Raw genomic sequence first — 27,144 nt, forward strand, 5'->3', positions numbered from 1 at the left:
ATTTGAACAAATACATATAAGTGAAGCTGAACTGCATGGCAGGGATTTGAATTGTGGACACCTGCTGGTGAACACAGATTACTGGAAGGCAGGCCTAGGCAGTAACATCAAAGGAGGGAGGGGGGGGGGTTCAGCCTCCATGCGCAAAGCAGCTGATTGTGATCTAGAAAACTTCTTATACTCTAATAACAGGGATCTCCAATGTAGGGCCTAGAAAATGGATGGCATGTTTGTCCAAAAGGCATCTGATCGGCTCTGTAAATGTTTTTAAAGAAAAACATTGATTTTGCAGCAGTAACTGCTGCAGCACAAGGTTCTTTGCCATATAACCATTTTGTGGCTGTCTCTACCATACTTATCAGAATTCTAAGCCCACGACAGACTCAAAGGTTCAGGACACCTAATACAACTATAACGTTAATGTGCCCATTTCTTCTGTAGTAAAATAGTATTATGAGTCGTTCCTATGTTGACCTACCTAATGCCAGCTTTAGAACAATTTCAGTGTTGTATTGGCCATTTATTGCTGCAGAGGCATGTGATGGTGGCACAAAGTCACTCCTACATACTCCTGCTTAGAGTTTTCAGGTCCGCTTTTCTGCCATAGAACTTGACCGGAATGCCTCACATTCTGAGTGGCCGACAGCCTAGGAAAGATCTATTTTCATCCACTCTGCAGTTGGAGACACACCAGCGTGGCTGTGGGTGAGCGGTCAGGAACACATTTCTTATTGAAGCAACATTTTAAGACCAGATAAAGGACGGAAGCTAATAAGAAATGTTAGCTAAAGATTTTTTTTTTTATTCTATACAATTGTGAAATACATAGTCATCCTTTTGGCATTACAGATCCTCTTGTCAATCTTTCCAGAAACTACACAACTGGGATTGTAGAAACGAGTTTAGAACCTTGGCTGTTTTTTTAAAAACCAAAGTGGGAAAATGGGTAGGGAGGAAAAGCGGGAGAGTTACTTTCGATGAATATGTAAGGAGTGTAAGGAATCCAGAACTGGTATCTCTAAGAACAAAGCACATACTTCCCCTCCCCCTCTATTAATAAAGACAACCGAGAACAATGTACAGCTGGATTAGGCCAATGAATGCACACGCTTTGTTCAAGGGTGTGAGGCAGCGTAAGCGTGGCAAACTAGATCATTGTACACACAAAACGGGATTTACAAGTGGAATTGGGTTCAAGGTGGAATCGAGGCATACCGGCCGCCTTCAAGCCCAGACGTCTGAGCGCTGTGGTCAGTGATGGAGGGCGAAATCCATGCTGCATCTCTGCAGCCATATTAATATCCTCTGGAAACACAAGTGAGAAGGGTAGGCAAGGGCAGAAGGGGCTGTAGGCGCTCAGGCTGGTGGGGGAGGGGTCAGCTCTCAAAAAACAACAAAAAACAAAAACAAAGCGTCTTTGAATGATAAGAGAGTTAAAAGGCATCTGTTATTTTTAAAACCATCCCGTCTTCTGCAAACCTTTGGATATGTGTTTTTGATCTTGGTTTAGAGTTGGCTCTCGGTTCTGGACAACTCGCGCTGGCGCTGCCAGCTTCCAGGGCAGGGCACAGGCCCGTGCAAGAGACCAGGCCGTTCCTTCGACCTGATGCTCGGTTTCAACAATAACCGGAGCTGATCCTGTTCTGCGAAGCTAGCCTTGGAAATGGGGGCCTTGGTTATCTTTCAAACACTTGGCCCGAAACTACAAGGGTTAAATTGGACTCAGGACTGTTGCTTACATCTTGGGTGCTATACAAGAAAGGAAAGGATACTAAGCTCAGGGGTGGGGTGGAGACCTTCCCTAGACTGCCCCCCAAAGGCACTTGTGCTTCTGGTTCAGATAAAGGACCATTTCATGGAATTTTGTCGGATCAGGAAAACTGTGTTCCAATCAAGCCGCACCCCCCCCCCCCTTGGGACTGACGGTCTTTTGCCCCAACACCAAAAATGTCCCTCTTCCAAAACGAGTTAAATTCGCTATAATCTATACTGAGTGTGTGAAAAAAAAAGAAAAAGCTGTAAAATGTCTTAGAAACGGTGGGAAAGAAACGCTAAACAACAATGAAAATATCCCAAAAGGCATATTAAAAATAATGGGAGGGGCGGGGGGAAATCCTACAAATTGTTTTTGCTATCAAACCTATATTTATCGTCAAGTTCCTAGAGATGGTTGCCAAGTTGTCAGAAATGCAGAGTACAAGTTATTTGGAACTGGAATTAGCAAAGTCACCGTCCAGGGGAGAGGAGAAAACAAAAAGGACTGTATTGAAGCTACATTTACTTAAAAATAATTAATAAATCTACTGAAAGGTGTCGAAATATTCTATCATGATGCACCGCACCATTGTACTGACCCTGTTATCACGCCAACTACTTTGTTAAACTTTGAACACCAGACGGTTTCTCACGAGCTCACAGTACTGACAAGGCAAAAGGGCATCCGTAAGACCTTCTGCTTGTACCGTGAAGGTTGCCCTGCTCCGCTGTACAACAGATCTAGAGTAAGGGCCCATTTCTGCTGGGATGAGGATGGTCAGGTTACATGGAATGTATGGATGAGGTCCAGCGCATGCAGTGGTTTTACACTGTGAACGAATGAACAGCAGGGCTGGGGGAAGTGAGGTTTTTTTTTTTTTTTCATATCAAGCTTGAGCGGACGAAAATACGGATCCTGGAAATAAAAACGGAAGCCAACAGCCCCACAAAAAGATGGAAGCAAACGTCTGCACCGGATCACCTGGTCTCTGTACACCTCGTGACGCCAACTGCTGATGGGCTGTCGCGTGACCCTCTCACTTGAACCTTGATCGGGACAGAACTTTTTAGTTTAGGTCATAGAGATTTGTCTATATTACAGATTTATTAGTCACTTCAGTTCAACGTAGACTCTGTCCGCACCGAGGCAATTAGAAGTGTCAGGTCTACCTTAGGGCTTTCAGTGGGCTTCTAGAGCGCTACAGCTGGATCCGGAACAGGAAGGTCAGAGAGGTTCGACACCGGTTGGGGCCCCGTCGCTCAGCTCTCACGTTGACTTCTGGCGGTAGTGGAGGGTCAAGTCGCCGCCGCTCTTCCATATGAAGTGCTTGACGGTTCGAAGGTCCATGTTTGGATCCAAAACCTGCAGGAGGAAAGTAAAAATCGGGCTAATTGCAAGAGGAAACATATCGGAAGGCTGTCATTCCCCTGCTATAAAGGCACACGGTCTAAGGAGGGGTTCCAATCCAGAGGGTCACCTTCCATGCCGATTCACACTTCCCCATGCTTGTTACGCAAGTGAGAGCCAATACGGTACAGTGGTTAGAGCAGGGTTGCCCAATCCATGCTCCGTGGGACCTCCCCATGGTTACCACCCTTAAGGAGGTGGAGCCAGGACACCTATGCCTGCCTCAAGCGACCGCATTTCTCAACCCCCAGTCTCCTCGGGCATCACAGGGAGGCATGGCCAGCTGGTATAACTTCCTGTCTGGTTCTGGGGCACCTTGAAACCTGAAAAATATTTCAGGGGCTCCCTCCATGGCAAAAAAAAAAAATTTTTTTTTTTGAAAAAGGCTGTTAGAATGTCTGACTAGGATCTGGGGGATCCAGGTTCGAATCCCCACTTTGCCAGGGAAGCTTGCTGGGTGACTTTGAACCACACACACAGTGCCAAACCTACCTCACAGGGCTGTGTGTGAGGATAAAGTGAAGGAAAGATGTCAACCACCTTGTGTCCCACTGTGGAGAGGTGGAGGTATGAACGAAGAAATAAATGGTTCTAATCTTGGGGTTTGTTATATTTGTATTCCGAATTGTAAGTTGCCACGAGGCAGCCTTGGCTGAGAGCGGCGACTAGTGAATTAAGGAATGAGTGAATGAATGACTAAATAACACAACCCCCCTAAATAACATGGATCATGTAGCTTCTCTTTCCAGTATGGGAGATGGGCCACCTTGGCCAAGGGACCAAATTTACCTTGACATGTGGGCAGGAAAGGGAAGGCTGAAGAGAGAGCCAAAGAGGCCACTCAGGTGGTGAGGTTACCTGGTCCTGGCACAAGAGTTCTATTTTCTCTTCTGCTAAAACAGCAATGTCCTCCTCTTTCTCTTGCTCCCCGGCTTTCTCGTTGTTGGAAGAGCTGGTGGTCTGCGATTCGTTGTCTAGGTTGATGATCTTCTCGTAGACGTGCTCCATCACCTTCCTGACTTGCAGCATGTCGCTGGCCGACAGTCGATCCCTGCGGAGACAGATTGGCAGGGGCTTGAGAGGCCTGGACAGTCTTGCCTCGTCTTTCCATGAGCCTGGAAACCAAGAGGAGGGATTTCTTTCCCCAAAAAGAAAACGGATAGAGCTTAAAAGGACTCACTTCTTTAATGTTTTTGCTCCGGAGGATGAATGAGGTTGGAGGTAGAAGGGAATCTTATTGAATTTTGGCATATTTTTCTGCAAAAACAAACAAAAACAAAGCTAAGAGATAGTCAAAACTTACATTTTGCTTTCCAACTTGTCTTCTCTCTTTAAGCAGGGCAATCTCATATGCAGTTTAAGAAGTATACATTTTCTAGAGCCTGTCTTCCAGCTCTGCTTTAGCCTAGTGATTTTGCACCTGCTTAGGCAGAAGTCACAGAACTCTGCCTTGCCATCCAAATAGCTCCATGGGCTCCTCAAAAAGACTGCTTGGTGTAGTGGTGGACTCTAATCCAGGGAACAGGGTTTGGTTTCCCCACTCCTCCAACATGCAGCCAGCTTGTGCCAGTCAGACTGTTGTTGGGCCAGGCACAGTTCTCTCACTGCTCTCTTGGCCCCACCTAACCACACAGGATACCAGTTGTGGGGAGAGGAAGGGAAACGTATGCAGAAGCTGCTTTGGGACTCCTTTCGGTAGTGAAAAGTGTGGTATAGAAAAACCAGCTCTCTTCTTCTCTTCCCTATTTTCCTCCTGTCTCAGCTTCCTCTTCGTACCTGCAGACAAGGCTGCTCCAAGTGGGGGGGGGAGGGGAGGGGAGGGAATTCTGTGGGATTCTTATATGCTTTGAGTTAACACCATTTCCAATACGGCTCTAGTACAGAGGTGTCCAACACACACACAGATTTATGCTTTGCTGCAATTAACTGAAAAATGACAGGGGGGGGGAAATGCTATTCCTTGCTTTCCTCAGCACAGTGAAACACTTACATCCACCGTGATATCGATTACCCATTGTGGCACAGTTTCATTAAGGAGCATGGATTCGGTTTCACCGCCAGAGTCCCGACATAATAACCTGAGTGGAAAGAAATAGTTGCTTGAGTGGCTTGGCCGAAGACGGAAGGAAACGCCGGTGCATTACTGAACTCGCAATAACAAGGAATTAATATGCGCCATCAGCCATGCGACAGGAAGCAGGGAGGCCTCCTGTTTGGCTAGCCTCAGAGGCTAATGCGTTTAAGACATCGCAGAAGGCACTTTACGGCCCCGCCTAGCGCCGCATGTCCGGCAGCGTTCTGGAATGCGCTGGCAACAAAGACATGATGGCGCTGGCTTAAGAAACACAATCACCAGCGGGACCAAACTGACCATCTTACTACCAGCACTGGTAGGTGGAGGTACGGAATGAAAGCAAAAAGGGAGGGTTTGCCATGGATTTCCTTCATGTCCGATCAGCAGAAGTTTAGCCAGGAACGGCCTGATGTCTAGAACTAGCTGATCCCACTGATATCTCCAGCTTCTTAATATTCATGAAACTTGGCATTGGGAACTTGCCCAAAAAGGCACCATTTAAGGTCATAAGAACCTAAGAAGAGCCCTACTGGATTGGACCAACAGTCCATCTAGTCCAGCCTCCTGTCTCACTCAATGGCTAGCCAGTTCCTCTGGAGAGCCAGCAATTGGGCACAGAGGCCAAACCCTTTCCCTAATAAGAACAGGAGAGCCCTGCTTGATCAGACCACTGTTCCATCTAGTCCAGCATCCTGTCCCACACACTGGCCAACCAGTTCCTCTGGAGAGCCAACATTTGGGTATAGAGGCTGAAGCTTTTCCCTGATGTTTCCTCCTGGCTCTGGGATTCAGAGGACTAGTGCCTTTGAATGAGAAGTTTCTCCTCAGTTACCATGGCTCATACCCTCCATTAATCAATTTATTCCCCTTTAAAGAGTAACACTAATACAGAGAAGAAAAACACATTTGTGAAGGGTAAAAGAACAATCCAGGGGACTCGGAAGCTCTCAGTATATACTGCACGGCACAATTAATGAGGTTGGAACATCTCATCTCATAAGAACATAAGAGAAGCCATGTTGGATCAGGACAATGGCCCCTCCAGCCCAACACTTTGTGTCACACAGTGGCGAAAACCCAGGTGCCGTCAGGAGGCCCACCAGTGGGGCCAGAATTCCAGAAGCCACCAAGAACACAGAGCATCTCTGCCCCAGACAGAGCAGTCCATCTACACCTTGGGGATCGTTGTACCTGAACAAAGTGCGTCCTCCAGCTTCACCAAAGATCACAGGGGTGTGTGGTGGCACTTGGAAGTATCCGTTTCCTTTCTGCACTCTGTTCTCTGGCTCGCCATTCACTTTGGGGCAGGGGGAGGGAAACGAGACACAATATTAAGTCCTTACAGGATGAGTACCAAGCAGTCTCGTTCAAACAAACCTGTCCTGTGTTCAGCACAGTCACTTTCTGAAAACATTTTTGGGCACCAAGAATGGTGCCAGCAGGGTACAATGGCACCCTGATGTAGATTCTCCCCTACGTGTGCATATCAAGGCTTCCTGCATACATGGGAAGTTTTCGCCACAGGGCTGAATTGGCCAAAGCTCCATCAGAAGCCTCTTATTTCCACCCTCAAATAATCTCTCAAATAATCTCACCGTGGTTCATTTCGTTTTCTTCCTCGTCCATGGGATTGATGTGTGTTCTGGGCCAATATTCTAAGAGCGCCTGTAGCAAAAGCCCTCCGAGGTTCACTGTGGTTTGTAAGGCAGAGAAGAAGAGGAGGAGAAAACAAAACAAGGCATAGTTGCTTTCATTCATGAAGTGCGGATCCAAAGAACAGTGCCGTTCATCCCAAACACTTTTGAGTCTGTGCTTCTCAAATTGCTACTGTGAGAGGAGGAGGGAGCTGCAAACACCTCTTGAAACCAGCAAGACTTTCAAAAGCAGGACAACAGTATGGCACTGGGTTTGGGGGGAGGGGGGCATATGCATTGTCCAAAGAAAACAGAAAGCCAGCACAGCTGGATGATTGTTAGCTTCAATAACCGTCTGCCTTTCTCACTGGGATTCAAGGCTGATTCCAGCTATGGCAAGCACTGTAATTTAGTCAGCCAGCAAATGTACAGAAAACAGCAAGAGTTCAGGAGCACTTTTTGTGCACAAACAAAATTGGTTGGCAGGATAGGGGCTTTTGTGAGTCACTGCTCACTTCTTCAGATACAGCTAGTCCCTCAATCCTATATCTTGGAAAGGGGAGTGATTTCAGATGCCGACTGACGTTAGTAGGTGGACGACAATAACAAATTTCAACTGAGAGTGAAGCTCAGGACGATACTTCCACTAGGACTGAACGGAGACCTGGGTTTCCTGCGTTTCCTGTCTCATTACCAACGCTGATTCCTCCACACCTACCCCTTCTGCATACTACGCCTAACCCAGTCACATCTGCTGTTTTCATCCCCCTGCTAATGTCCTTGAACATCTGAAACCACTTTCCAATATGTAGGGCAGAAGGACTCACATTGGTGCTATAGCTGAAAAAATGAGCAGTGACTCAGGAAAGTTCCACCTCTGCCCATTGCTCTTTTCTACTGCTACAGACTAAGCCCGATTCTGTCAGTTCTTGGAAGCTAAACCCTGGCTAGCACTTGGAAGGGTAATCTCCAGGGAATACCGGGTTTGTGACGCAGGAGGCAGGCAATGGCAAACCAGGCAGGAGCTTCTTCAGGCTATTGCCTGGCAACCAGACTATCTTAGGATCTCCTGGTCACTCTACGCCAGGGGTGGCCAAACTGTGGCTTCTCCAGATTTCCATTAACTACAATTCCCATGAGCCCCTGCCAGCATGGCTTATGGGAACTGTAGTCCATGGACACCTGGAGAGCCCTAGCTTGGCCACCCCAACTCCACACACGCTATACAATTATATAATTAAATCGTGATCCAGTTCAGTTGCTGGGCAATTTGTATCCAGCAAGAGTTACGCTCCTGAACGCTGTTGGGGATGAACTTTAACAGAGAGTGGTCGATTTAAGCTCATTAAAGAATCGGCAAAGACGGGCGTAACATCTCCACCTTCCAGAATTTTACGGAGGACGTGCCACTGTCTTATGAAGTAAAGATACTGATGAACACTCACATTTCGGATCCGATCCATCCGGACTGCTAAACCCGGCATCTTTTGCCGAGACCCAAGCTGCAAAGCAGTCGCTTTCATCTAAGGTGATCGTCAGCATCTGTCAAGGGAAGATGGGGGGGGGCAGTATGAAGATGATGTTCAGAGAAGAACCTCAGCGCTTCCAGCACCACAAAGCTCCAGCATAGTACACCAGCAAACAAGGCTTAGATGAAGGAGACAGCACCCATCATCTTATCACCATGTTTAATATCTGTGCATGAGTTTTCACAGGTGTACAACAAAAGCCTCTGAACAGCCCAGTTATGTTTCCAGAAGTTACTTATTTGCCAGCAGTCTGCATCGAGAGATTCTCAACCACAAGGAAGGGTTTCTTCAGCTTAAAACAGTGAGTTTATGTAAACACAGTTAAAATTATACAAAAGTTTTAAAATAGCAGTTACATACAAGTCTGCTGTAGTTTATTCTGGCTTTGAGATGGCGTAGGGAAGGGAAACTCCATGAAAAACAAAGATAAGGTAAAACTTTTGTAGGCAACTGATATTTTACGACTTGGATTTTAACCTTTAATACAATATCTTTTGTATAATGTTAACTGTAGTTATGTAAACTCAGTGTTATATATTACAGATTCCCTTGACCTATTGGCAAAACACTTAAGGAATCTTGTGGCTATTTAACTGAATAATAATAATATATATATATTTTTAACCTGACTTTGCACCATCAGCCTTAGACTTTTTTTATTACCACGAGTTATTTGAACAAACAAGAATGTGGCTTGAGAACCAGTGTACAGTGGCGGTTAAGAGCAGCGGGTCAAGTCTGGAGAACCGGGCTTGACTCCCTATTCCTCCCCTGAATGCAGCTTGCTGTGAGACCTTGGGCAGTCCCAGTCGCCTTAGAGCTGTTCTTGCAGAGCAGTTCTCTCAGAGCTTTCTCTCAGCCCCACCCACATCATAGGGTTGTGGGAAGGGTAAAATGGAGGAGGAAGGAATCCTTAAAAGGACGAAGGGATAAAAGACACTGAAATATGAAGAGGTAAAATCTGTTTAAGGTGCTTTTCAATTTGGTAAAAATGGCACGGGTACCGTTGTTGCAGCAATTGGAACCTGGTTGTCAGGGGTGCTGCATTGGGGCGGGGGGAGGGGGGTCTCATCCCCTGATATCAAACCAGTAAATGGCTTTTCCCCAAATGAGGGAGAGTTAACTACCCATAACCGTCCACTGTAAAAAGCAAGCCTTACCCCGGTTTTTAGGTCGACGGAAAACCAGTTTGGCACGTACACCATTTTAAACCGTTTTTTAATCTCTTCTTCAAAGTCCACTTTTCCAAGGTCCTCTACTTTGCACGCCTGCATGTGGAAACAATTAGACAGCTGCTATTCCGCACAGACAGGCCGTAAATAGATGTTGCACTTAATTCTGGATGCCCTTTTCAAAAATTTATTTTTCTTTATTAAATTTCTATACTGTCCACTAGCTGCTCAAACTAAACACCCCGGAGAGGTTGCTTAGAACGCTCACTGACGGAAAGCCAGATACACCCCTGTCTGGCCTCATTAGCTACTTGACTGGTGGGAAGGATACCTGACTTGGAGAGCCCAGGCAAGCCTGACTCTGACCGATCTCAGAAGCTAAGCCGGGTTTGGCCCTGAGGAACTCCAGGGTCACTATGCAGAGGGAGGGGATGGCAAACCACCTCTGAGCGTCTCTTGCCTTGAAAGCCCAGTGGGGTTGACATCAACTGGCGGCAACTTGGCAGCACCTTCCCCCACAACATTCAGCTCCAGCACAAGGCAGGCAGCCAGAGTACAAGTAGTCCAATGGGGCATCAATCCCCCCCCCCCCACACACACACCTTTAACACGTCCCAGTACGCCACGTTGTTGTTGGTATCTTTGGTTAATATGTGTCTCTTGTCGTTGAGAATGTGGCACTGAATAATACTAGCACCCCCTAGGAAGAAGGGTGGAGGGAAAAAGAAAGCGTTAGAGACTCTGCCTATCTATCTCTTTCGTTTATTACGACTCTCTAGCCCTTTTTCAACATTTTTACCATTGAGAGATCCCTGAAATATTCTTCAGGAAACCCCAGAAGGGGCATGAAGATGAAGAGGGGAGTCGACATCACTATATACAGTCATATCACCTGAAAACTGTGCAACAAATTTTTAAAAATATACAGAAATTAATAAACTCCCACCCATTTGGGAAACCCAGGGCCATCAAGAAGCCCTGTTCAATGAATCCCTGCCCTAGCCAGCATTAAATTTAAAAAATACAATAAAAAATTCTTTATCACTCTATAGATAAGACTGCAAATAATTTCAGCTAATTATAATCCAATTACCAATCGTGAATCAATGGAAAAGAATAGCCCTGCAAATAAATTAAAATAGGACAAACCCTTTAAGCGAATTAATAACAATTATTTAAAAGGAACTTAAAAAATGTACGGATTACCCGACTGGGGAATAATAGTTAATGAAAATTATTAATAAAGTTAATAAAAGCAGTTCAACTTGTTTATTAAGATTTTGTATTTATCTGACGTAGTTTAATTGCTACTGCTCAGAATTTGCAGCCATTCAGTGAGTTGGGGGTTAATCCCAGAGAGAAATGTCCTCAAGCCTCGCTGCTTCTGAATCAAAAACGGACTCTCCCAAAAGTGGACTGACGATCTTCTGGCAGGCAGAGACACAAAAGGAGCACCTGAAGAAAACGGGATTTAATTGTTTCTATCCCCCCCTGACTTGCAGGGATATAGTTTCTCCTCTCTAGGTGTCTTCTTAAATTTTCCCTCTAACTTTGGAGACGGCAAAGTGGAACATCTGGCTGATGTGTAAGCCCACCTGTGACTAGGAACTGCTCAACTACCAAAGACCACACAGGGACTGAAATTCGCTCTTGCATCGTTTGCCCATACTGAAGCCACGGGCTCCGACATTATTCGTACCTTTAATAACTTGGTCAGGCTGTGTGCAAAGGGGTGTAATTGGATTAGTGCAGTCGTTGTCATAGTCCCCTGAAGCCCTGAAGTTGTGGATTCCCTTCAAAGTCTGGGAGGGAGAAAAGCGACAGGAAGGTCGTGAGAGGCCGCTGTGACCCACCCCATTGTCCTCTGCCTCTCTTCCCCACCCCCAGCTTGTGCCTCAGAACTTGAATCAAAGGACAGGATGTCATGGTTTCCTATAAAGGGCCATCAAAGGGTTCAAGAGGCTATGGGAAATTCCCACCAGGCAAGGACATATAACCTGCAAAGACAGAATCTAATGGAGAATGTTAATGCATGGGTGGACTAAGGATTTGGGGGGGGGGTTATTATTGATAGCTGCTAATGTCATGTAATGCAATTTATTAATTACTGTAAGACAGCATTCTTCTACCAGGCACACAGTTGAGGCCATGGCTAACACATTGACATTTGCATGGGTCCCCCCTGCCATCCCCTCTCTTCCTCCATCCAGGCTTGAGTGAAATTCTGACCCATCTGTCCCCAGGTCTTAGCAATGGACTGTTTTACTATTTTGCTTTTTTTAATTGGCTATTTTAAATGTATATGGTTTGATCTTATGTATGAAGCTTTGTGAGCCACCCGGAGACTACTGCTGGAGGGGCGTTCTAGGAAAAAAAAACCCTATAATAATTATTATTATTATACATGTTCTGTGTTTTGAATGAGGGTCTCCACTTTTTGTCCCTCGCATTGCACGTTCCTTTCCCTGGGTGTCTTGTTTTGATGGCAAGTTCAAGGGGAACCACGGGGCAGAAGCACACCTGGACACTGACTGGGCTGACCCCCCAGGGAGACGGGACTTTCTTTCCACCAAGTCATTCTCATGGATCAGGACCCAACAATGCCCACAATGTAGACAGCCCATCTTCAGGTTCCTCTTTGGGAACTGAAGGTCTGAGCAGCTGTTGGGGCGGAGGGGAGTGGGATGGGGAAGAATGGTAGCGTTTCCCTGCTGTGCCCCGACAGCCATGCGCTCTGTGAGTTTAAAGTGATTCCTACCCATTTGTTCACAGAAGATTTTGTTGTGGCAACCCAAAGCGCCGGAGGAGGGTCTGCTGATCGATCGAGTTCCATCTGTTAAAGAGATCAAAACGGAAGAACGTTATTCAGGCACAGGGCAAAGTTACGAGGCAGCAGAGAGCACCTGTCAAAGCAAAACAATGATTATTCCCATTAAATTTGTTCTGTTATAAAAGGACTGAGACAAAAAAATTCAAGGTGTATTAAGTGAATTTAAACACTGGATTATCAGAGCATAGTGCACCATTGTAAGAAGAAGAGTTGGTTTTTATACCCCAATTTTTTTTTATGGAGTTTCAAAATGGCTTACAATTGCCTTCCCTTCCTCTCCCCATAGCAAGCACCCAGTGAGGAAGGCAGGCAGGTTTGAGAGAGCTCTGAGAGAACTGAGAAAAGCCCGTCATCCATGAGGCCTCAGGTGTCCCAAAGCAGCTTCTAAATGCCTTCCCTTTTCCTCAACAGGCACCATGTGAGGTAGGTGGGGTTGAGAGAACAATGACTGGCCCAAGGTCACCCAGCAGGCTTCAATTGTCTCATAACGGCTTACTGTCCTCTTCCTTTCCTCTCCCCATGACAGTCACCTTGTGAGGCAGGTGGAGATCAGAGTGCTGAGACAACTGTGACCAGCTCAAGGTCACGCAGCAGGCTTCATGTGGAAAAGTGGGGAGATGAATCCCAGTTCTTCAGATTCAAGTCCACTGCTCCTAACCACTACACCACACTGGCTCTCAAGAGAGGCAGATGTCTAACTGCACATACTCTGCAAACCTCCTCTGAACCATATTACATTACTCCTTCAGGGCAGCTGACAGAAGCAAGGGACTAGAAGAAAGTGAGCCAAGATGTATTGTCCAAGACCAGCCTGTTACCTTAAGAACTGGTGCCTTTTCTTCACAGATCAGCACCCGGATATCAGGATTCCGTAGATCTGTGCAATAGATCTTCCTGTCTCTCCCGCCCGAATAAACGTGAGTGAAGGCTTCGTTGACCTGCAGGGCCCACACCCCTTCATCGTGGACTCTGTACGTGGCTATGCAACGCTGCTGACCGAGAGACCAGAGTCGGATGGTCCCGTCAGAGCTGCCAGAAAGACACTGGGACAGAAAGAGTCAATGCACTTAACTCCATCATAATAACAGTAACTTGATTTTTGTAGCCTGGGCAACAACAGGATTTAAAGCAATCCAATCACAAAAACAATATAAATCAATAAAAACATTATTATGTGACAGCAGCAACTACGGAGGAGGGTCTGTGGAGGTCTGTGGAGAGCTGATCTCTCCATTGTAGCAGTAAGGCCAATGCTTCTTGGTGGTCTATTCTGGCCTCAACCTCAGGCCTGGTGGGACAGCTCTGTCCTACAGGCCCTGTGGAATGGGCTCCAGAGTGTCCCACCAGGCTGGGGCCAAGGCCAAGAATGGCCCTAGTTGAGGCTAATCTCACTTGTTTTGGGCTAGGGATCCTGAGCAAGTTCTGGTCTGATGACATTAGGGCTCAGTGGAAGAGGTGATTCCGTAGATTTACCTGTTCCTGCCCATTTAGGGCTTTAAAAGTTAGTACCAAAACCTTGAGCCTGATCTGGCCTCCAATCTGGAGCCAAGGCAGCTGTGAGTACACTGGGTCACAGGTGCCCTCCATCGAGTCCCCATAAACGCATATCCAACAGAACAAAGTGAATGGACAGCTCTGAAGACATTGGAGACTTTTTTCTTCACAAATATTGTCTTAGTTATCCAATTCACATCAACAGGGAGGGGCTGTGGGTTCAGTGGCAGAGCATCTGCTGGGCATGCAGAAAGACCCAGGTTCAATCTCCAGCATCTTCAGTTGAAAGGATACAGGTGATGCAATGGACCTCTTACCTGAGACCCTAGTAAGCCATTACCAGTCTGAGCAGACAATACTGATTGATAGCTCAATGGGCTGATTCGGAGAAGGCAGCCGCACGCATTCACTTTCTACACTTGACAACAAGCCATTTAAGAGGTGAGTTTACTGGAGAGGCCCAGGACACAAGAGGGGAAAATACTTTTGGACGGCTGTACTTATTTTAACTCTGGAAGTCTATTTTCACAAATTTAGGATTTGTGTATTGTTTAATTTTTTTTTTAAGATTCAGAAACGAATATTTTGGAGGAAAAATCCAGGGGACAATATTTCCTCAGGACAGAGCAGATGTGCAACTAGCTAGGCTTTGTTGAAACATGCCGGCCGACACATACCTGTGTGCCGTCTCTGTTCAAGAGCAAAGCTTTCACGTTGTCTGTGTGCCCTTTAAGTTTCATAAGCTTTGCGCAGGTTCTGGGATCCCAAACCCTTAAAACCTGCAGAGGGGAGAAAAAATTCACCTGGAATCAACCTCACTTTTGAAAGAAAGGCGATCTTGAAGCTAAGTCCTTCAAGAAAACCATTTGTAAGCCCTTCCGCCTACCATGTCCTCTTTTAAGACTTCTTAGCTAGCACAACACACTATTCATTTTTGTTGAAGTGGCACCGAGTACACCAAAGGAGGTCTACCCAGGGGTAGGGTAATTCGGGCACTTCCAACGGTATCACCAGAAGGAGCCTGCGAGCGCTGAACGGTTTCCAAGCCAGACTTTTAAAGGTTTTTTACCGCTGAGAAACTCCTGGCCGTCTTTGGAGAGGGGTGGATCAGAATGACCACGTACAGTCCTATCACCCGATAAATGTTTAACAAATTTTAAAACTATATTAAAAATTTAACTTCCACCCCTTTGTGAAACTCTTCGAGGGCCATCAAGAAACCCCAGGGTTTCACAAAATCCTGGTTGAGGAAGCCTGTTCTAAGCAATGCCATCCTACCCAATATGCAAGTGGGGCCCATTCTGCACACACGGGATAATGCAACTTCACTGTGCTTTTGCAGCTGGATTTTCCTGTGCAGAACAGGAAAATCTACTTCTGAAGTGCACTGCCGTTGGTTTCAGTTAGGCTTGGGGTGGGGGAAAGAAGACTTGCTTACCTTTTCAGTGGACCCTGATACAATTACTGTTCCCATCTGATTCATGGCAAGGCTGTAGATAGAATCTTTGTTCCCGCTGAGAGATGAAGCTATTGTAAAGAGAGGCAACTACGTTTTGGCATAAAGTATTTGAAAACGCTTCAAAACGAGCAAGTGAAAGTGGATACATTTTCAGCAGAACTCCACTACCAGCATTTATTTACCAAGTTATATATACTGTCTAAATAAATTAAAATATAACTTGCTGATAGCACTTTAGTTAGAGCTGGAAAGCTAACATGTAGCTTCCATTAGATGGCACTCTTTGTTTACCATTAACATTCTGTCCTAAGCAACAGATTGCATTTGACAGAGGGGGATAAAGTCTCAATGGATTTAGGATGGACCAAACGCCAATAGGACATGTTTTTGCATGAAGAAACTCATACCCCACCTCTGACCCAGTTTGTAGGACACAAGGAATCTGCGCTTGCCTGTGTACCTTTTATTACAGGCATTCTCCTCGTTTCAAAAACATCATAGTGTGGTTCATTGGCTGCCAGTTTCAAAACTGCTTTAAAAAAATCTTTAAGTTCTAGTTCATCTAGTTCAATGCTCTGCCATGCAGGGGCCAAAACCCAGGTGCCATCAGGAGGTCCACTAGCAGGCCCAGAACTCCAGAAGTGTTCCATCTTATCGAGGGGTGGTCAGAATGCGGCTCTCCAGATGTCCATGGACTACAATGTGCTGGCAAGGGCTCAAGGGAATTTTAGTCCATGGACATCCAGAGAGTCACAGTCTACCCACCCCTCATAATCTATGACTTGTGTATAATCTCCATTGATGGACCTCTGTTTATCCAAATCCCCTCTTGCAACTCTGTGCTTGTAGCCACCACCACTTCTTGCAGTGAATCCCACATCTTAATTACTCTGAAAAGAACTAAAGAGAAACTATGTTGAATGAGGTCAGTGGCCCATCCAGTCCCACACTCCGTGTCACACAGTGAACAAAATCCAGGTGCCATCAGGAGGTCCACCAGTGGGGTCAGACGCCCCCCCCCCCAAGCACGAAGAAGAAAAGCATCATTACCCCATAGGAAGTGTTCCATTTATACCTTGTTGCTTAGAGCCACTAATGGGCTATTAGCCAGGTGTTTACCCAATCCCCTCTTGAAACTCTGTGTTTGTAGCCAACACTTCCTGTAGCAGCGAATTCCGTGTCTTAATTACTCTTATAAGAACATTAGAGAAGCTATGTTGGATCAGGTCAAGGGTCCATCCCTTTGCACACTCTGTGTTACATGGGGCCTAGAATACACGTGCCAACAGGAGTCCCCCCCCCCACCCCAATATCTTGCACAGATTATGGTGCTTACTTGTGACAGTGTTATTTGAGGCAGTCAGTGCTGTTAATGTATTTACATCCCAGAGGAATATCTGTCTGTCCAGCCCAGCAGACGCAACCAATTCCTTATCTTTCGCGTACGCCAAGGCCTTCACGTAATCCTAAAGGAAAACACGCAAACCAATGTGACAACATGGAACTCAGAAGCAAGATATAAACAATTTTGTTTGGTAATGTTATTTATCTTTATAACTGAATTTATAGTGGTATAGTGATCCTGCGTTGAGCAGGGGGTTGGACTAGATGGCCTGTATGGCCCCTTCCAACTCTATGATTCTATGATTCTATGATTCTATGGTATAATTCATAATTATAATACATTTACCACCAATAAAGCCCTTTGTGCACAAAAATACAACTGGCTCCAGAAAACTCTTGTTGGTAAGGGCTGGCCAGAGCCCACTGCCCAGGTGGGCAGCAGCAATGGCTGCCCCTCAGCACAACGCAGACAGACTTGTTCCTTGTCTCAGTCAGTTGCTGTTAGAGGCTTCCTTCACAGCAGGCTTGAAGGGAAGGGGGAGTGCAGAATCCAGAGCAAGAGCTGCCACTGGCCCTGGGTGGGGATATCCCACCAATGGGAAAAAGGCAGCGTAATATGCCCAGCGTAATGCTCATCAGTACTATGGGGTAAGTAAAGAATTGTCCTCCAGGCCTCATTGGCCCAGGGATCCAGTCAGCTTCTTGCCTTCCTTCAGCGTACAGCAGAGGTCACTGAGGGACCGGGGAAGTAGCTTGGAATTCCCTGCATAGTACAAGGGGCTGGACTAGATGGCCTTTGGGACCCTTCCAAGTCAATGTTTCTAACGGCAGTTTTTACTTGGAATGGTACTTTTATTCCATTTGTTGTTACCTTATGCGTCCTTAGTGTGGACATGCAAAATCCCTTGTGTGCGTTCCATACTTTAACAGTAGTATCGGAAGAGGCAGATATTACTATAAGGAAAAAAAGCAACAGGTTAACTTTATGTTGTAAGAAAAGATGGTTTCTTTTTCAAATCAGAAGTCTTTACAAATATTGTTTAATTAGGCAGACTCAATAAGGGGTGGTTTGCCAGTGCCTTCCCCAGGCATTACCATTTATCCCCCAGCAAGCTGGGTACTCATTTGACCGACCTCGGAAGGATGGAAGGCTGAGTCAAACCTTGAGCCGGCTGCATATCTGCTGCCTTACCACTCTGCGCCACAAGAGGCTCATTTTTTTAGTTTAAAATTATTTTATGAAGCATTATATATGCACCAGCTAAAACCAAATGTTTGCCTATCAATTACATTTTTGTCTCTAAAAATTAGGAATAAATGTGTTACTGGGAAGCATTGCTCAGGAAAGCCTGCAAAAAAAGATATAAGAACAAGAGGAATGAGATTGCTATCTAACAGCACCGTGTAGTGGTTAGCAGCAGTGAGTGCCTATTGTGGGAGAGGAAGGGAAAGGTATTTGTACGCTGCTTTGGGATTCCATCAGGCAGTGAGAAGCGGAGAATAAAACCTGCACTTCTTTTATATGGGTTTTTTAAAGAACAGGACCCTGTTATGGAGATAATCTGTTGAGACAGAAAGCCCTAACAGAAAGGAGTTATTGGGCCAAGCTTAGCGGAATGGAGTCATTGGATACAACCCATAATATTTGGCAAACTGCTTGTCAAGCTTATGTGAAATATGTGTCTCCAGAAAAAGAGGTCTATTTTACGGCATCACTGTTAAGCACTGCAAGCTGTTTAAGAACCTAAGGAACTTATGACTGTTACATTCTCGACCCTATGTTACTTGCCCCCCTCCCCCAAAAGAGGGGCAACCCCCCCCCAAAAAAACATGTACTTACAAGTTTTGCCATTGCAACAGAGTACAATATCATTCACCCAGTCTGTATGATGTTCCATGGATGCTATATAAGGGTCTTGCTGAAATTAAAAACGGTATTATGAGATATTGTGTGTGGTTTGTTGAGAACCCTCTTAAGATCATTTGTGACCTCTGACAATCTTGGCTGGGATTCAGTGCAATCCCACCAAATCTCCCTCAGCAATCAAGAAGCCAGAATCTACCTCTTATTACTGCTACAAAGCTATAGGAACAAGCAGTACTTCTTCACACCCAATTATGTAAAACACAGCATAATTATTCTAAGCCTAGCGTTTATATTCAGAGGCTTAAAATCAGGGAAGAGGCCAAGCCGAACCATAGTCAGACAGGACAAAAACATGACGGCAGCTGTGAGGGCAATAAGAACATGATCTTCTAACCCTACAGAGATTACGTCGGCTGGCTGGACAGCTGCCAGCCTCCCGAGCACACCTTTGAGAAATGAACACGAATGGGTAGGCTTGCTTCACCTTGTGCTGGTTGACGCTCCATATCCTGATGATGGAGTCACGGCCTGCTGTGAAGAGTCTGTTTAATGCTGGGTCCAGCTGCAGTGCATTAACTCCGTTCCGATTGTACTTCTCCACTTCATCTCTAATTACATAGGAGACCTGAAATGTGTTGACACGTTTCCAGATGAAGCATTAAGAATCCACAGATGGGAGCATCTCACCCGAGCCATTTGTCTTCAGCAAGGCTTCCGTTACAATGTGATATTTTTTTTAAAGACCAGAGTCAGGAATGCCTCTAAGAGACATATGCATCACGTCCAATTAATACAATGATTGAGACTGAGATTAGAGAATAAAACCTGGGTATCAAGTCACAAAAATGCTTCCAGCAGGGGAAGGGAAGACTCTCACTTCCTTTGTCTGCATCTTACACAAACAGAACACTGTCTTGTTCCTACAAAAAAAAAAAGAGGGGCGGGAGCCCTAAAAAACAGACAGCAATTTCAAAAACATATATAGGGATTCCTGTGATTTACAGAAAAGACCAAAATGAAGCAAGAGCTGAGCTCATTTTGGTGTGCAATGAACTGTGTACTCAGCACATTGCTTTTGAGGGAACAAGTGGCATGCGCTGCCTCATGAAACATTCCCCTTTATGCAACGGGAGGTTAAGGGACTGTTTGCAATGGCTGATTGAAATATTAAATGATTTCTCTTTGGATCAATTGATGCAGATGGACAGATTTGCAGTGTAACCCTATACAGCATTACCCCACTGGCTTAGTTCACAGTTAAGTCTGCATGGGATTGCCCTGTTAAAAGCGTATAAAAACAACTTTTCTTTGGCCTCATGCTACTGTTGAGAGGCTGCAAACTGTGAACTCCACTTACAGAAAGTATCGTGGGGAACAGAGGCAAGAACGTACACATGCGGCACTGGGGGGGGGCACCCAATTATCTTGTTTCCTAATTTCCGTCCGCATGTTCCTTCACTTACTTTCATAAAGGAACAGGATGTACATATGTATAAGTGTTCCCAGAATTAGCACAACTTTGCAAATGGTACTTTCCAAATCCCACAGAATCAAGCAGTTAAACTTCCTGTTTGTTCAATAATTATTATAAAGGGCAAGGAAAGCAAATCTGGAGCCAATGGTCACCTAAGGCACCATGTTTTGAAGTATAAAGTGAAACAGGATGCATCCTGTGAGGGTGTTTTTCATTGGCAGGGACAGGATTGAAGGAAAGATGGACAGCACTAAACACAGGGCAGTTCTGGAGGAAAACCTGTTTCACATATGGCTAAAGCTACACTGGCATGGTTTAAAGCAGTGGTTCTCAGACGCGACCCTTTAATACAGTTCTTCATGTTGTCGTAACCCCCAACCATAAAATTATGGTTCTTGCACAGAAATTAAACTGAAACTGACCAATGGCGGAAAGATCCATTGTTCAGGACTGTATATAAATTGTTTTTTTTTTTTCCTGGGGTTTCTCAGTTCAGTTCTGCTTCTTGTCCCACCATGCCAATCTCACTCTTTTCCACTGCTTCAGACAGACGAACACTCTATCTCAATTTACCATGCAAGGCTGTTGCATCGCTCTCCCCCCCCCACCCGCCAGGCTGCTTGCCCTGCCTCGACCCCTGTGAAAGTGTTGATCAATCCCCAAAGGGGTCACGACCCCCAGGGTTGAGAACCACTGGTTTAAAGGAAAGAGTGTTAATGTCCTCAAATGGCCTAGTCAAAACCCAGGTCTCAATTGAGAATCTGGGGCATTACTTGAAAGTTGGACACCAGCGCTACTGATATAACTTGGGAGTTGGAGCAGTTTTGCTTTGAGGAATGGGCAAAAATCCAAGTGGCTAGATGTGCTAAGCGGACAGATGCATACCCCAAGAGACTTGCAGCTGTAAGTCCAGCAACTTACAAAGTATTGACTTTGGGGAATGAATACTTAGGCACATTCATGATTTCTGATTTTCTCGTCTTGAGTGCTTATCTGTGTCACAATTAAAAAAGGTTTTGCACTTCCCATGTGGTTGTGAGAATCAAATGGTGCTGAAGACTCCCTCCCCCTCCCCAACTTAGTTGTAATGTGAGAAAACAATCAATCACTCTCCAAGCAATTTAAAGGGGCTCTCCATTTCTGGTGTAATCACTTTCTTACACTTCCCAGTGTGGTGTAGTGCAGGGATAGTCAACCTGTGGTCCTTCAGATGTTCATGGACTACAATTCCCATGAGCCCCTGCCAGCAAATGCTGGCAGGGGCTCATGGGAATTGTAGTCCATGAACATCTGGAGGACCACAGGTTGACTACTCCTGCTGTAGTGGTTAAAAGCAGTGACATGTTACTTCTGGCAGAGAGGTGTGGTTGGCTGACATAACTTCTGGGGCTCCTAAAAGCCTGAAAAATTATTTCAGGGGCACCTCCCTGGTCAAAAGGTTGAAAAAGGCTGTCCTAGGAGAACATTATTTCTTACGAGGGACCACCAATCCATGTTGCACAACTTGCCATGCCTAATTAGCGGAAATCAGCATGTATGAAGTCGCCTTATACTCAAATCACACTTGGTATATCAAGGCTTCTCAGTATTGTCTACTTAGACTAGCAATGGCCAGGGTTTCAGGAGAAGGCCTTTCACACTGCTACTGGACTCTTAACTGGAAAGGATGGGGATTAAACCTGAGACTTCCTGCATACAAAGCAGAGGCTCCTTCACTGACCCACAGCCCCTGAATTTTAAGTATTGTTGTTTGTTATTATGTAAACCGCCCTGAGCCTCTGGGGAGGGTGGTATATAAATATAATAAATAAATTTTCTACAGTGTTAACAGATGAGTTTCATCTCTGAAAACAGACTCGTTTAACAGCCAACTCTGCTAAGTTGCTACCTGGCAGCCATTTCAAATTATGCTATAATAGTATATTAATACACATTGCATTTTAATTCTGTCCTCCTTCCAAGTAACTCAAAACAGAGCTCTCTCCCCTCTTTCTATCCTTAAGAACTTGTGAGGTTGGTTAGGCCAACAAGGCTCATCCTTCTCCCATCCTAGGCTTTAGGGGGGGGGGGGGATTTGAACCTTGGCCCAGTTAAGAGCTGGATCCAACCAGCTTCAGCTGGTATAAAGGGGAGGAGTCTTCTCTGAGAACTAGAAGGTTATACAGAGAATTGGGGAACTCCACATACAAAAGTCCCAGGGGTTAGTGGCTGTATAAGGAAAGGGAATTGAAAAGAAACTGGGACGGAATCAACCCTCATTCTGACACACTAACTCAGCTTTTTTCAACCTTCTGACCATGTAGGACTTCCTGAAATAATTTTTCAGGCTCCAAGGAGTCCCAGATATCAGCTGGCCATGTCTCCCTGCCCCCCCTCCCCAAATGCCCTCACCTCATTCACAACTTCAGAACAATGGACTGCACCAGGGCTGGAACATAAAAGTCTGATATCAGGGCATATGTTAATTTTCTGCCCCTAAGGATTTCTCTCTATTCTAACCAAGCTGATTACATTTTGTGCTGTACCTTTGCATCCTGATTCCCTTCTCTACAACCCCCTCCCCCCAAAAAATCTTCTAGGAGAGATAAGGACTCAGGGATCTTCATTCCAGCTTACATCTGGCCAAGGGAGTTTATACTCCAACTATCTTCTTTTTCTCTAAGCTGGTATTGAACTTGAACTGAGCTCCTCTGAGGTAGATTCAGGTGGTAGCCGTGTTGGTCTGAAGGAGCACACAGACTATTGAGTCCAGTGACACCTTTAAGACCAATGAACTTTAATTTTGGATATCGTTTTTTGTGTGCATGCACACTTTTTAAGATACATGCGCATGAAAGCTTATACCTGGAATTAAACTTTGTGGGTCTTAAAGGTGCCACTAAACTCAAACTTTGTTCGTCTTAGGTAGGTTATGCTAAGAGTATGTGACTGGCCCGAGGTTACCCAGCAGGTTTCCAGTCCAGCAGTCTAACTGTAGCACCTTGCTGGCGAAGCGTCCAAGATAAAGAAATTCAAGAAAGGATCAAAGAACGGGGAGGGGAGGGATGTAAAAAGTGATAAGGGAAAGAGCAGCAAACAAAAGGAGATAAGGAAGGGGTCACGAATCAGGTGCTAAGGCTCCCACATGTTGGAGATTGATGGTGCAGATAATGAAGTTTCACACAATTTCCGAAGTCCTGCAAACTCTGCTGATGGGTTTGGTCATTTTACCGGACAGATAACATTCCAAGAGCAACAGAGCATTGCATAATATGGAGAGAGGCCATTAGCCCCATTTACTCCGACATAAATGTCTGAGAATTGCAATAAATTGCTGCCTAACGAATACAATTTGCAATTTTGCTATTACCACGAAGACCCAAGAGACCTGAAGCCACATGCTCATCTAAGCATTATTAGTATAGTGGCTATGGCACACTGTCTAAGGGAATGAGCTATGATTCAAGAGGACCCTGGTTCTAATCTATCCTTTGCTACAAAATCATTGGAGGCGAGTCCTTTCACCACTTACATTACCTGGCTAACAATACTGGTCTGCCTGTAAAGATCACAAGAGAACGTGCAGAAAGCGTTTGGGAGACGAAAGCACTATCTAAATGCTATCTCCAGTAGCTGGGCTTTAAACTAAACCACTGGATTGTAATTGTTGGCTCCAGTGGGGTCATTCTAATAACATAAGCAGTGTTCACTAGAACTATTCATATTTATTTAGACAACCTATGCAGCGCCCTGGTTTTGGTGCAAGAACGCCTTCCATGGACTTGTCCATGGAAAAAGAAAGAAGCCATCACCGTCAGCAATACCTCAAACATGTTCAACATCCTTGTAAAAAGCAGTGCTTTCGCATCTTTGGCTGGGCTTCAAAATGCTATGCTTTACATAGTGTTCTGCAAAACCCACAAGAACTACTCACTTCCCGGAGTGGCAAATGCCCAAAAGGTGCTAAAAAAAAAAGGAAAGGAAAGCAATCCACTTGTATAAGTGCAAGCACTTCATATCATATTATTTTATGCCCAACAGCCTGATGACGCATACTCTGCCAGTTCAATGGCCACTGACTGCCCAACAAATATGCTTTTGAGAAAATAAATCCTTTGTACTGCTGCCCTAAAGAAGTGAAAGCTTTCTGGTACCTTCTGGAGATTTTCCTATTGTTTTTTAACTGGAAGGCCAACACTGATGCTTTTTGTTTTTTTAGACTTTTCAAAACTTTCAAAACTCCATGGATATGTCGGGTCAGCATCACCCACACCCTTGGTGAAGCCAAAAATCCACTGCTCCTGGCAAATGATTAGAACCAGTTAAGTTACCTGTTCAAAAAAATGCTTCTCGCACTCTACTAGCATCAAATAACCAGTAAAGAAATTTGCTCTTGAAAAATACAGGTAAGAAATACACTGTCTTACTGACTCTGAAGAAGTGTGTATGCACATGAAAGCTTATACCCAAAATAAAAATTTGTTAAATTTTAACAGTGCCACCAAAGTAAAACTTTGTTCTGCTGCTTCAGACCAACATGGCAGCCCACTTGAATCTGACTTACACTTTGTTATAAATAAAACATCAGCAAATGTTTAGTAAAAAAAATAATAAAATTTATTTATCACCCACTCTTCCCAATAAAACACAATTATTATGCAGTAATTATAAATATTAAAATCACAAATTAATTAATATTACAATTAAAATCAATTCAGTCTAAAAGACACATCTTTGTCTCTCCAGTGAAAGGGTGATGTACATATAAATTTAACAATCAAAGCTTGGCCTGGCAACACAGTTCTCCTTTACAGGCCCTGTGGAACTTTCCCAAGATGTTAAACTATGGGGAGAAAACAACCCCCTTAAAAAGCCTGCATATCCGGGTATGCTGCTGGGAAGTTCTCTCCCCTAGTGTCACCCTCTGTCTTTGGCCCTGGAGGAAAGATTGCAGCCATTTAAGCGCTGTACCTTGTAACTCCAGGTTGGCTGCACAGCATCTGCAAATCTCTATGTTAGCTACAGAAGTACAGCATAGAGTAACTCTGTACCTGGATACTTTAAAAGGAACTTCTGCACCATGAAATGATAAAATCTTAAATCAATGGATAGTATTGCCTATTAACAGATCAGTGAAAGGTAGGGGATTTTACACATGTTCACTTTCAACAGAGGTTTAAGAAATGGCTACAAATGGGATTGCATGTCTGGAAACAAGATTTGAACAGATGAAGGTGCTTTCTACTGGATCACACTGACAGTGGTTTTCTAAGGTTATTTTTACTGGTTTTACAAGGGACTGAACCTGCATGTAAAGCATATGCAACCACTGAGCCACAGTTCTTCCCCTAAGGAAAAGACTGGATGAGAGCATATCCAAAGAGTTCTATACACAACTACTTTACTATCAACAGGTATTCCATCATGTTGTATGATTGACAATCTCTACAATCACAATGACCAATCAAGAAGTACAACACATGCTATATTCTCATTCACTCTACAACCTGTAGCAATGTTCTCACAGAACACAGAAAAACTTGCATGGTATGAATATCATGATTGCTATCCATGATATTGTTATATGTTCTATGTAAATGTTTTATGTAAACCGCCCAGAGCTGTATGGAAAGATGGTAAAAAAAAAATCTGGCCACAGAGGCTAAGGCAAGCAGTTAATTGGCAGTAGCTGTGGCTGCTTAACCCTTTCTTTGGCTGCTATGGTTGAACAAAATCATCTCTCCTCCCCCATTCTTACCAAGGCATAGTAGAGGATTGAGTTCAAGTGATAGATAAGAGGGAAGTTACTGACCTCCCCCATTTCCCACTTAGCTCTCAAGCTACTCTTACTTAGCATAAGAAAATAGCTTAAGTGGCTCTAAAACACTGGATCACTGAACAAACAAATTAAAGATTTAAACTTATTTTGCCAATCCTATTTTATCTCTTTAATATTTATTAATTATTATATTTATGCATTGCCCCACCCCTCAAGCACACTCAGGGTGCTTTACATCAACAGATAAAAGACATTCACAGAGATTAAAAATATCCTAAAATTAAAAACAAACAAACTACCAAACAAAGTCCCATTCCCAATCCTAGCTGGCTTCAGTCTGGCCTGGAGGAATTGGCTAAAGGCCAGGGGCATATGCCTAGCCTCAAAGAAGGGAGGGACCCACGAGAGGAGCGGCGGGAAACCCTCATGATATTAGACCAACATGGGTTAATGAACAGAGTACAGCTGATCTGCTTCTCTCGTTACTTCTCTACTTAGTAACTGGCTTTTCCTAACAGTTACCACTGACTACAGAGCTGAGGCAAAACACACAGTAGAGAAAGACAGCAGCAGCTCCTCTTTCGCAGCTCTATGTGACTTACGGCCGTCCCCGGAATCAGGCACAGAGGAAAGGCCACCAGGACTAGAAATACGTCCCAGGGAGGAGCTCCCTTCCGAGGCGCAACGGGGACACCCCCCCCCCCCCCCAGCATGCCTTCCAGAGTGGGGGCCAGAGGCTGTGCCCTCTGCCTGCAGAGCCCCTTGGCTGCGCACCGCGTTAAGCGAGACCCTGGACGAGAGAGCCGGCTCAAGGCGGCCGTTCGAACGTCCTTTTCTCAGGAGTCGGTGGGCGGGGGAGGCTTAAGGGACGGCGGGATCCACGCGGGGGTTTGCCCGTTGCCTGGAGACGCGCCGAAGAAAGAGGCCACCCCGCCCTCGCCCCCCCCCGCTCCCTCCAGCCCGCCTCCTTCCCCCCGGCGCCCCCGCCTCCCTCCTGCCGGCCGCCCACCACCTCGCCCTCCCCGCCCGCGGCCGCCCCGGCACCGCCGCCTCCCGGCCCCCTCGCGCTCCCCGCACCTGCACTTTCCGCCGCCCCGCCGTGTTCTGTCGGTGATGCACCGCCATCTTGCATGTTGACACTCTGTCGTCATGTCCGGGGGAACGGCTGCCACCGGCCCGGAAGTTCCGCCCCTTTCCCTCGCCTCCTCTCCTCCTGGTCAAAGCTCAGGCCGGCCAAGGCGCGCGTTGGGTAGGGAAAGGAGGGGGCGTCGCTCACGCGGTTGCCACGGTAGCGGCTGCGGCGCGAGGCGACGGCGGCGTGACGCGAGAAAGGGGCGGGGTGTTTG

The 27,144-nt window shown here is 45.5% G+C and overlaps 1 protein-coding gene across 3 annotated transcripts; it reads right to left on the minus strand.

Moving 5' to 3' along the window:
* Positions 1-781: 781 nt before the first annotated feature.
* On the minus strand, positions 782-27,057 carry WDR48 (WD repeat domain 48). Of its 3 annotated transcripts, none has more exons than XM_077304131.1 (19): positions 26,876-27,057; positions 19,051-19,191; positions 18,540-18,618; positions 17,571-17,653; positions 16,692-16,821; positions 15,335-15,423; positions 14,574-14,675; positions 13,221-13,445; positions 12,331-12,405; positions 11,272-11,374; positions 10,175-10,272; positions 9,561-9,668; positions 8,317-8,413; positions 6,833-6,928; positions 6,429-6,534; positions 5,154-5,241; positions 4,344-4,420; positions 4,022-4,214; positions 782-3,118 (listed from the first exon to the last, which is right to left on the minus strand). In XM_077304131.1, the coding sequence occupies exons 1-19, from the start codon at positions 26,921-26,923 to the stop codon at positions 3,023-3,025; spliced, it is 2,034 nt and encodes a 677-aa protein (XP_077160246.1). In that variant the 5' UTR covers positions 26,924-27,057; the 3' UTR covers positions 782-3,022. The 3 variants fall into 3 exon arrangements, with proteins under 3 accessions (XP_077160246.1, XP_077160247.1, XP_077160245.1); XM_077304132.1 differs by lacking the exon at positions 26,876-27,057 and adding an exon at positions 26,573-26,593; XM_077304130.1 differs by lacking the exon at positions 26,876-27,057 and adding an exon at positions 26,401-26,421.
* Positions 27,058-27,144: the final 87 nt, after the last annotated feature.

The sequence above is a fragment of the Paroedura picta genome, chromosome 11 (assembly GCF_049243985.1).
Source record: "Paroedura picta isolate Pp20150507F chromosome 11, Ppicta_v3.0, whole genome shotgun sequence".
Taxonomy (NCBI): Eukaryota; Metazoa; Chordata; class Lepidosauria; order Squamata; family Gekkonidae; genus Paroedura; species Paroedura picta.